General features: G+C 42.5%; 1 protein-coding gene across 1 annotated transcript; it reads right to left on the reverse strand.

The window, feature by feature from the left end:
• Positions 1–1,640: 1,640 nt before the first annotated feature.
• Positions 1,641–8,745, reverse strand: LOC146977092 (protein CutA homolog). Its single transcript, XM_085793061.1, has 6 exons — positions 8,423–8,745; positions 7,112–7,260; positions 6,016–6,075; positions 3,286–3,331; positions 3,128–3,177; positions 1,641–2,224 (listed from the first exon to the last, which is right to left on the reverse strand). The coding sequence occupies exons 1-6, from the start codon at positions 8,525–8,527 to the stop codon at positions 2,122–2,124; spliced, it is 513 nt and encodes a 170-aa protein (XP_085649187.1). The 5' UTR covers positions 8,528–8,745; the 3' UTR covers positions 1,641–2,121.
• Between the last annotated feature and the right edge of the window lie 2,990 nt (positions 8,746–11,735).

Raw genomic sequence — 11,735 nt, forward strand, 5'->3', positions numbered from 1 at the left:
TTGTTATAATTACTCACAAGTGCAAGTTTGCATATACGTATATACTCAAGAGATGTATAAAAGGATGCATATGCAGTACACACAGGCTCGCACACACCCAACTACTGTACCCATGGCCTGATCTCTGCACCTGATGGGGAGGATTATTTTGGCTCCATAGACACAAACACCCGACTAAACCATGTCTGCAGTTTCTTTGTTGAGGCCTCACGCCGGAAACTCTTTGTGCAGACTGAGGCTTAGAGCGTGTTTTTGTTTAATGAGGTAAGCACGCATGGCTGAAAAGGTCTCTGTGAGCACCAATATGGCATGGTATATCTGGCAGCATATCTCAAAGGCAAACATGCACTGAATCGCCCTCAACGCCAGATCGGTTTGTTATTTTTTCTTTTAATTTCGCGTTTATTTGGCCAGACGTCTCCTGGGGAGATCAAGGATGGAAGATGCTCTCTGATCAGCTGCAGCTCTTTCATGTGCAAAACACAACAATGAGAACCTTTTTCTTTTTATAATTAGTCATTAGCAATATGTGTGAGAAGCAGGGGGAGGTGAAGAGGAACGGAGGTCTTAAAACAGTCAGGATGTAATGCCAAATACTGTCAGTCACATCTGCTTAATTTATCCTCAGTAGGTCTGTGCAGCTTTAATTGAGGTCATATACGATGCTTGTAAATGTTTTAGTGCTAAAACAGGAGCTAATCAGGAGCAGAGCAGGAGTGAGATTCACAAGTATTGGTGTCGCTAACTGCTTTCCTCACACTAATAAAGAGTAACGTAAACACAACATGTGTGCACGTGTGTGTGTCCTTCTTCCTCAGACCTGACGAATCAATCAGGTATTGATCGGTATGTACATGTAGATTGCCCTGACACCCTGTTCCTCTGTGTGTTGCTGATCAGCTTTCTCTTTGTGCACAGCTTTGAATAAAACTTCTCAAATTAAATTTTCGACTGTATATAAGCTCAAGGTAATACAGGCAATTTTATGATTAAAATCAGGTACATGATTATGATTCTTTATTGTAACAAAGAAATGTCCCTGTGACGATCAATATAATATTTCAGCCTACTATAGTTAGAGTCACACCATCAATATACTGTACCAAACACTATGTCAAAGCTAAAGGAAGAGTGACAAAAGCACTTGGAGTACTGCAAATATTTAGTATAAAACAGATGACCTTGCTATCATAGGACAGTATTAAAGATATAGTTCAACATTTTGGCAAATTGACCCATTGTCATAATCCCTATAGTTTTTTAGGAGTAGGTTCGTTACCTTTAATTGTCGGGATTTTTAGAACAGCGGAGCAGAGCCGCGAGCTGCTCAGAGCTACGCTACGGAGGCTAATGGGATTTCTTGGTTTCCCTCATCAAACTCATCAAATACACAATCCAACAACTTCAAAACGGTCTCGTGGACAAGTTGTGACCTGCACATTCACCACGCTATGAGATAATAATGAAACGTTGTTGGATTGCCTACCGTATTTGATTTATATTAGCCTCCATAGCGTAGCTCTGAGCAGCTCACGGCTCTGCTCCACCGTTCAAAAAAAAGCTTGCAACAACAATTACTGTAAAGGTAACAAATCTACTCCTAAGACTATAGAGATTATGGTAATGGGCAAACTATCACTTTAACTGTGTAACTGTAGTGCATCAATGTCATAAGCAATGATATGGAGGCAAAGAATACATCATGTACATTGTTGATGACTTACCAGTTAGTTTTGGTCAGTTTAATCCAATGACAATAAAACTGATGATTGTACTGTAGCAGGTGACTGGAACTATTTTACACTTGTCCCCATTACACGATATTAACAGACAGATGGCAGCCAATCGGAAATGAGTATTTCCCTGCGGCTGCGGTACAAAGCTCTTTAAAAGACTGAAGTCAAATCTCCGCAGTACATTGTAGAGTTTACAGTGAAAAGGTCAGAGCAGCAGAATAATGTAAATGTCACGTATTGAACTTTTTGTTCAACAGAGTGTTTTCTGAACTCCAAAGCCTTCAGCACACAAACAGCATGCGCACATGGCTCAGGTTTTTTTTTTTTTTTTGCTCCTCGGCTGCGGTCCACGTGCTGGCAACCGGCTCTGGTTTGTAATGATGTATCAGTCATCTGGAATGGCTTCATCCATCCACTTCATGTAAGCCAAACTGCCGTCCTCCACGGGGAAGCTGAGGACTTCTGGGTTTGCATAGGGGTGGACAGACCTTGAAGGGACCCAAATAAACACACATCAGTCACATTAAACCAGTTTGTTCATACAGATTTATCATATCCATACTGGTGTGGTTCCAGCTGTTTCCAGTCTGAATCTTTTTTTCTAATTTGTGCTATTATGAGCTTTGGACTGGGGGTTTCTCGGTCCACCAGAGAGAGGAAAAGCTGGTTCTACCAGTTCAAAAAGGGCCTTGAAACCTCACAACATAACCTTTTTGACAGAATAACAATGCAAAGAAACTCATCTATATCCAATGTTGTCACAATGAATCATCACCAAAAATCTGCCTATTACACTGGAGGATGAACTGGCTGTTTGACTAGATGATAGATCAACAATTGTAATGCTTTCATGATAATAATGTATTCAGTGTCAGAAAACGGAGAATGGTTATTTTAATGTAGAATACATAAGGTTTTGCGACATTACAAATTGTGGTATAAATACTGAAATAGAAAATGAACTTCTGTGATTCTGTTAAAACAAGTGAATCTGATCTCCTCCATTTTCCTATGTCGTCCTATCTGCATTTAAATCATACTCAGGCTAAAGCAACAAAAATCTTCTTCTTCTGAGCAACATCATTACATTGAAATGTGCTTTTTTGCAAATAAAAAGCTCTTAGTGTTTTTAATCCCAGTGATACTGGGAGAGTGCAGGTCCTGTTTGTTAAGCCCCTCAAGAGAAGTAATGAAATTTCAAGCACACACAAAGGGCCAAATTGAAAATAACCACCGTGAACCTTTAAAAAAAAAAGAAAGAAAAAAACAAGCAGGCACAATTAAGCACCAGCCCTAAAACAGTAATTTGAAGAACATTTTTGCACAATGACAACAGTGAAAGAACCAGATATTACATAAAGCAAAAAAACAAAAAAACAAAAAAAACTCACCTCACATAATCTACGACTTGTCGGATCCTGGAGGTCTTTGTTTTCACCAGCTGCAACAACAATGACATCTCATTTTACACATCTGTCTTGTCTTTCAACATGCCTGTGGACATTGTAAACATGCCGTGTCAGTGAAGCCTCTTTCCCAGGAAGCTTACCATCAGGATCTCACTCGCGTCCTGGATTTCTCCTTTCCAATAGTACCTAAAACACCAGACAAGTTTGGAGACATTTGATTCCACATCCTGTATGGAGCCTTAAAATACATTTCAAAAAGAATAGTACTTTTTCCAGAAACCACAACAACCAAAACGTCCCCTCAACCGTTTATTATGGCCTCTGTGATTTACAGAGATGTCGTCAAACTGTTCCCGGCAGGCTTTTATGGTGTCAAGTGCAAAACATGGTGTTTTTTTGTGGGCTGTGTGAGAGACACCACAACACAAACTGCATGTTCTGTGACAAATGCCAAAATAGTTGTTGAAATCTATATAATCAAAACGTATCCATCTCATGCCTGCACTCACACACAAACTCGCCCTTAAATGAATGCACCACATGCTCTAGCTTAAAGATAAACATCTATTAACAGTTGTAATGTTGCCTTTTCTATTCAGCTAACTTCTGTCCTCTGCATCCAGTTTTTTTTTTTTTTTTTTTTACTTCATTGTCCCCTCTGTGTTATGCATTAACAGGAAAGCTGCCCATGCATAGAAACACATAGCTGGCTGCTTTGAAGGCCAACTGTCATTCAGTTTCTAATGATGGGAAAACTGATAAGCATTCAGACGCAGCCCCATTCACCTTGTGGTTTCCTCGGTAACCAGCCGTGCAGTGGTGAGGATAAAAAAAAAAGAACATGCAGTGCATTCAGAAAGTATTCAGACCCCTTCACACTTCATATGCTGCAGCCATGCTCAAATTGTTTTTCCATCAAATTACAATTGATATCCTAAACAAGAGACAATGGTTTAGAACTTTTTGCAGCTTTAACAAAAAAACAAAAACAAAACTGAACCATCACACTGACATAAGTATTCAGACCCTCGACTTGGTACTTAACTGGAGCACTGAGCACCTTTTGGCAGCGACTACAGCCTCGAGTCGTCTTGGAAGTGATGCAACAAGCTTTCCACACCTGGATTTGGGGATTTTCTGTCATTCTTCTCTGCAGAGCCTGTCAAGCTCCCGTCAGGGGCTCTGGCTGCGCCACTTAGGGACATTGACAGAGTTGTCACCTAAGCCACTCCTGCCTTGGCTGTGTGGTTAAGATCAATGTGTCTGCAAAGGTGAACTCTTGGCTGAAGTCTGAAGTCCTGAACACTCTGGACCTGGTCACTGTCACAGCTTTTAACCCTGACCCGGCCTGCTCCTTGTCCCTGCAGTTGAAAATCCAGGCATGGCGAGGCCAAAGAAGTTCAACCTTGGTTTCACTTGGTTTCTGTTGTCACCTTTGTATAGAGGGTATGCACATGACGTCACGGTACTCGGAAGTCGCTGTGGAACGTCCACTGAGTGGCAAAAAGACGAGTGGCAGAGCCGCCAAAGTTCAAAAACGAGCAAGTAACGAAGCGATTTCCTCCGAGCCCACACAAGTCTGACATGTCTAGCTTTGCCAGCATGTAAAGCATGCATGACCTAACAGAGCTGCTAAAAATCTTGAGGATACGTCTCACTTTGACCGAGTTACATTCAAGAACCTGTTCTCAATGACGGAAAGTAAATTCACTGGAGCGGTCATTGTTTTCAATCGATCAGCTGTGTTTACAGTTTCAGGTGTCATAGTTATGATGTTTAGACAGATAAATTAGTCCTCTAACACATCCTACAGTTTGACTGCTCAGAGTTTTTCAGAATAAAAGCAGCTCGTGTTTTAGTGTCGGGAGTCACTGTCAGGACGACAGTAACAGCTGTAATCTCGTCCCTCTGCACATTAACAGCAGCCTGTCAGTCACTCTGCAGGTGCCGCGGTCACACTGTGTGTTACAGGAAGTGTCCGTGCAGCAGACGCTTTTGGGGAGCTGGTTGTCGATTCTTTTTGACATCAATTTGTTTTCATATAAGATATTTTATCCAGTTTATGAGTCCATCGCTATCCGCCAGCACGTTGAGGAACGCTTGTTTTGCCACTCAGTCCGATCGAACGGGGCGTTGCCGAGGGCAACGTGACGTAAACGCATACCCTCTATAGACAGGTGTGTGCCTTTCCAAATCAGAACGGAGAGACATCTCAAAGGTCGACAGAAAAGCGTAGGTTTAAATTTCAGTGCCACAGAAAATGCTCTGAAAACTTGTGTCAATGATGATATTTCAGTGTTTCCTTTAAAGGGATAGTTCAACATTTTGGCAATTTGGCTCACTGCCATAATCCCTATAGTTTTAGCAGTAGGTTTGTTACCTTTAATTGTCAGTGCAAGCTATTTTTAGAAGGACGGAGCAGAGCCACGAGCTGCTCAGAGCTACGCTACAGAGGCTAATGGGATTTCTTGGGTTCCCTCATCAAACTCATCAAATACACAATCCAACAACTCCAAAACGCTCTGGTGGACAAGTTGTGACCTGCCTGGAAAACAACTCTGTCTAGCTTCCAATATATAACTCCATATAGCTCCATATAGCTTCCACCGACAATTAAAGGTAACAAACCTACTGCTATGACTACAGTATAGGGATTATGGAAATGGGCCAATTTGCCAAAATGTTGAACTATCCATTTAATATGTTAGTCAGTGAAGGAGTCTGAATAGTTTCTGAATCCATTCTATACTTATGCATCTTTTTCTAAGTGCCTGCATATCTTAGAAACACTTGAACTAAACTAGCCTTTTGTGTTTGTGCGTCAGCAAAGTAGAAAGTTGCATCAAAGATAGGGGTCAAATATGATTTACATTGTGGAGGTCCTGGAGAGAATGTTAATACTGGCTGCCAAACGCCTCTCCATGATTGCCCTGGAAAAGAAGACAGAGCGGTGGGGAGCGTGGATGGGAACGGAGGGTGTGCAGAGTCAGACATAGAAAAAGAGAGGAGAGAAAAATTAAGCACTTGCAAACCACCAGCTGTTTATCAATTACAGCATGAAACGCAGCCCTTCATTACGGTGCTGTTCAAGTGAGCTGCAGCAAAACGCCTCGATGCATTAAACCACACACACACAAAAAAGAAAAGATAGTAAACTTTGCTGCTTTCTGCTGCTGCTCAGCTGATATTACAGTTTATCGCCATGCCCCTTCCTCAAGACGGGGGCTCCAGAGGAGGTAATTTACATATCTGGCACCCGCCCTGTAGCTACTTTCTGTCTTGACATGTGGTAAATAGATGGAGCTCATTTACATGCAGCTAAAATGCCAACAAAGGAGATGAGAGTGCAAACACAGCGCTCTACCAGTAGTGGCTTTGACGAGATTGTATCTCCTCTTTATATAAGGAGCGAGAAGTCACTTGTGTATGACTGACTTTGAATTGTTTAAATCACTTCAACTAATTTGCACAACCACAAGTTGCATGCCCTAGCAAATGAATTCAATTAGCATACAGATTAAAAGTTTTAAATTCTAGGTAAATATACTGACAAACTTTGTTGCCGAGCGTTAGATGAGGAGATTAATATCATTTCTGCAAAACCCAAGTATAAAACCTGCATTGTGCCCTAGAGCGAAACCATTAAACCACAATTTGTCGATCTGCACTTCGTTTGTTGTACAGATTAAATGTGTTAAAGCGTGTTTATCAGTGAGCTTTAACAGCGTTGTTCGGCAGGTTTTATATTTTCCTCAACCACCTTTTCACAAAGCCAGGCCATCCATTTTCCCCGTTGCCAGATTTTTGTGCTACGCTAACCACCTGCTGGCTGTGCTCCACAATCGTATTGATTTTCTCATCTAACTCAAACTATTCTTTGAACTGAATCATTAAGTGAAGCCCAGTGCTTATTAGACTGTACCGTGCGACCTGTTATGACTGTGGTGATCACTCACTATACTGCACCTGCCAATGTCCTTGGCTGCCTGTTCGTTGGGACTGTTGAGGAGGAGGACAGAGTGGTGGCCTGCGGCGTAGCTCCCTGTGAAGGCCGAATGGAGCCGGACACCAATGGACCACAACCCAGGATACATGGACACACACAGGACCAGAAGCTGCAGAATAGGAGGAAGAGGATGAGGATGAGGATGAGGAGGAGGGGGGCATTGAACAACAACAAAGATGACTTAAAGGGATAGTTCACCCAAAATTCAAATTTCACTCAGTATCTACTCACCCTCATGTCGACTAAGAGCTGTGAGAATTTTCAGAGTCCTCTGTCCCTTCTCTGAGTTACGGGGGGGGTCCGCCGCGCAGCAGTATTTGTCCATATAATGGTTGTCAATGGATACCAACTTTCTTCGTCCAAAAAGACACACCAAAAAACATCCAAATATCTCCATACTGCTCGTCTGCCATGTCCCTCTTGTATTGAAGCCCTGACATGAGAAATTGTTCCGATGAACAATGATTTGCACTGACACAGGAAGAGCAGTGAACTGAGACACTGGGAGCTTCCGCTACAAACAAGCTTAAAATATAGACTTATTTAATTTTTTTCGGAACAATTTCTCATGTCGGGGCTTCAATACAAGAGGGACATTACAGACGAGCAGCATGGAGGTATTTGGATGTTTTTTTGTGTGTCTTTTTGGACGAAGAAGGTTGGTATCCATTGACAACCATTATATGGACAAATACTGCTGCGCGGACCCCCCCCCTGTTACTCAGAGAAGGAATGGAGGACTCTGAAAATTCTCACAGCTCTTAGTCGACATGAGGGTGAGTAGATAATGAGTGAAATTTGAATTTTGGGTGAACTATCCCTTTAAAGACTTTAAGAGTATATGTGTGGCATCTCAGCTAGGGTGATGTTTGCATCTGTGCTATTTGGACTCTGTGGTTATTTAACGTCTGGATGAGGGGAAGTTATAACTCAATTTAATTATCTCCTTCCCTCTGAAAGGATTGCCATGTTTGTGTTGGATTGAATTCAGTATTTATCCTCTTATTATTTGGCGCTGTCTGTCAGAGATAAATGAGTATAGGCTTTGGCTTGGACGCAGAGACCAATTTATAATCTGTCCTACTTCTGTGCACCAGCAGCATCACAGCATCACAGCCAGAGACACGGATGCGCGTATATATCCAGCACAAATGGATGTTAAACTAAATGCAAACCAATAACAATTCAACTTAGGCTAAGACTTTTTTTTTCTGAAAGTTTCCACGCCATACCACCAGTGTCCATATGATAATAATCACAGCAGCTCTTACCACGCAGGACATGAGCAGCACCGAGCGGAAGACAGAGTGGGACACAGCCTCTTTATGGCATCGCTGGAAGAGCCACTCCATCCTGTTAGTGGCAACAAATGTCATTCCCAGAGTCCGGCTAGTGTTGATAAGAACCGGGACAAGCTGTGCTGAAGCTCATTCATAAAAAAAGAAAAAAAAAAAGAAAAAAAAAGCGCTTAGTCTTTCTCCCGGGATAATGGGTGTGCTGTCATTTTTATAACCGCTTCAGGCCCGGGTAAACAGCTGGATACTGTGGAAACTCATTACCTTTCAAAGAATAAGTACACAGTGTTTGACAGGTACTGCAGGTCGGACGGTCAAAGACGCAGATAAATATCCGCGCCCTTCAATTGGTTGCTTACACTTCCTGACACACCGGCGACCAGTCAGAGCGGCTCGTTCACCTCCGCTGCCCCGCCCCCTCCTGACCAGGGTCATAATCGGCTTTAGTGTTTTTAGCCCTATGAACAACTTTTTTCCCCCCCTCCTCCTCCTCCTTCCCTCCTCCTCCTCCTCCTCCTCCAGCAGCAACACAGTGTGCTGTGTGATGGGAATATAAATCTGTGGATTCATCACGACATAGCACTGTTGTATTATAAAAATGGAGGATGGATGTGGACTGCACTGACATTAGGTCTATTTCACTTAATCCAGACTATGCTGATGCGCATGAGCCTGTATACTAAAATCGTGAATGCACCAGTTTTTCAGCACAGCATGTTCATTTTCTAGTACTTTATAGATCGATACCACTATATTTCATTTAATTTATCATACAATATTTAGTTTGTGTTGCAGTGGTACAGTTTCTGATTATTCTCGCTCCTGGAGCATCATAATCCTGTGGATTTTTCTTTGTGTAATGTATGATTTTACTGCATTACACCCCTGCAGGCCTGGGGTCAGCCTGCACTCTTCCCTTTTCTCAGTGGGAGCTTCTTTCTGAACGCCCTTCAGTCTTTACTTTTAGTGTTCGACTTCAAAATTAACCGTGTCTCGTAAGTACAAAGCAAACAACTCTAAACCCTTCACACAGTCCTCTAATGCCAGGAGCTATTTGATCAGAGACACTTGAGCTTGTTTCACTCTTTCATCTGGTTGTTGGACTTTCAGATTCACTAAGGATCGAACCTACAAACTTAAAACCATAAGCACTGAAGAGACATATGACCCCTTTGAATGTTTGCGTTGGACTTCAAAAGTCACCGGCTGCGGCACCTGGGGATCGGCTTTAAAACCTAAGAGTTGTCGTCTAACATGAGCAGACATGCATGAGCTTCATTTTGAGTCTTTCCTTTGGACATTCGACTTGAGATTTTTGTGCGCATCACAATGAGGGAACCACTCACTGACCTCAAAACCTCTTAACTGAGCCTGTTGGATTCTCAAGGAAATATCTGTCCTTCCTTTCTCAAGAAATAAGAAGGCTACTCTGGTTGGTTTAAGGTCTTGGGTCCCTGAGACTTCAGCTTTGTTAAGCGATACTGTAAAGCTCCATTGAGTTGCTTAGAAACACACCTTTAAAATGATCACAACAACTCCAAAGTCCGACGACAGCAAGTGACACATTACTTCAGCTCAAGGTGTCAGAGCTGCAAAAAACGGATAAAATACAGTGGATTTTGATTTGCTGTATATATATGTGACTGCTGCTGGCAGATTTTTATGCAGCATTACCCTCCAAAATTGCTCTTCGAATATCTCTGTTGAGTTTTGCAACAGTTTGTCTGACAGGAGTTGGATCCCTAAGAATAAGCAACATCATCTGATAGGATAACATACTGTCTGTGAATAACTTTGTGACAACTGAGTCATTTAAGAAAGTTTGAACGACACATGTTGCAGAGTGATAGAAATGTTATCCATCTGTCACGGGAGGATGGAGTACTACTATCTTTGAGTGGCATGTTATATAATTAACACTTTAGCACCACAACAAGACAGATGTGTGTTTGTTTTCCACATGTGCAAGAAATAAAAAACAAGGCTTTGTTTCCTCCTGTTTTGGTGACAAAGACACGGCTCTGTGATTTATGACTGTTCTTGTGGGCAATACAACAATTACATGCAGACGCACAGATGTGTGGGTGAACGCAGCCCACACATATCATCACCACATGCAATGAGTGAAACAACTTGTCATTCTCAGATAAGCAACACAGGAAAAAGCCAAGGACTCTGCAAGGGAATAAAGAAGATACAAACAGGAATATTAAAGGAACATGAATAATTCACAAAAGCTGCATTTCTGATGCAGGAACAAACCAAACCCATACTGAGAAATTTATTGGCATGTGAAACAGAGCAATGGGATGTAAGGGATGTGGAGAAAAACAGGGTTTGGAAAGAAAACAGGATTTCAGTGGGGCAGCTTCGTTTGTTGAATGGAAATATTACATTTCAGGGCGCTGAAGGGGGAGGTTAGTGATATGAATCAGTTCAATTAAATGAAAAAGTTGCTTCATTCAACCTCTGGATTGGTCAAAAATCAAAAAGTTTAGTGCAGGGTGTCCACATGGGGGAGATGTGGGTCCATGCATTTCCTATTCATCCCCCTCCTTCCACTGTGAAGGAATAGAAGGCAGGGTGTTCATTTAGCATGTATAAAACTCTCATCGACTGAAATGAAATGTAAATTCTCCAGCACAGCAAGCTGCATGACTCATCCCACCCCATCCCCAACCACCCCCACCCCCCATCCCCACCCTCTGCCCCATCCCCTTTCTTTTTTCCTCTTCCTTCTTGACCTCTTCCCTGCCAGCCTTGTGTACTCCGCTTCGCCCGTGTCCCCACCCTCCTCCTCCTCCTCTTTCATCGGGACGGACAAATCGGAGGGAGGAAAAGCGAACGGCAGGGGGCGCCACACTGAGCCACAAGCCTCAGAACAAACCAATTTATTTCCCAAGCTCACCCAGGATTCATTTGAGAGCCCATCAGAGAACTCCAATAGAGCCACTTAAGCCACTGTTCCCTAACATGAAAGAAGGAAACCAAAATAGAGAGATAGGAAGAAAGTCGAGGAGCCAGAGGAGAGGCGTTTGATCTGCTTGTTCTGGGGCATCACTCAGAGGGGTTCGTTTCCCCTGAGGAGTACTGAGGCCTGTTTGTCCTTTAGAAGTCTAATGTGAAAAATAGGATGATTTTTATTTCTGTCTATGCTTCTTGTGTGTTTGTGTATAATGAGGCCACAAGGTCTACGGGAAGAGCAGAGAGGAGAAAATGAGACATGAAACGAGAAAAAGGTACAAAGGAATCTGGCGAGAGGTGCCTTGCCTAATTTGCCATTAAACCG

Source organism: Trachurus japonicus, chromosome 12 (assembly GCF_045865225.1).
Source record: "Trachurus japonicus isolate A0001 chromosome 12, Traja_1.0".
NCBI lineage: Eukaryota > Metazoa > Chordata > Actinopteri > Carangiformes > Carangidae > Trachurus > Trachurus japonicus.

What these genes read in the sequence shown, in the direction of transcription:
- LOC146977092 (XM_085793061.1), bottom strand. Translation starts at nt 8,527, where the DNA reads ATGACATTTGTTGCCACTAACAGGATGGAGTGGCTCTTCCAGCGATGC. An exon ending in CTCTCCAGGACCTCCACAAT is followed by an intron (nt 3,332 to 6,015) that starts GTAAATCATATT and finishes CTGGTGTTTTAG; the next exon opens with GTACTATTGGAAAGGAGAAA. An exon ending in CAAGTCGTAGATTATGTGAG is followed by an intron (nt 2,225 to 3,127) that starts GTGAGTTTTTTT and finishes GGTCCCTTCAAG; the next exon opens with GTCTGTCCACCCCTATGCAA.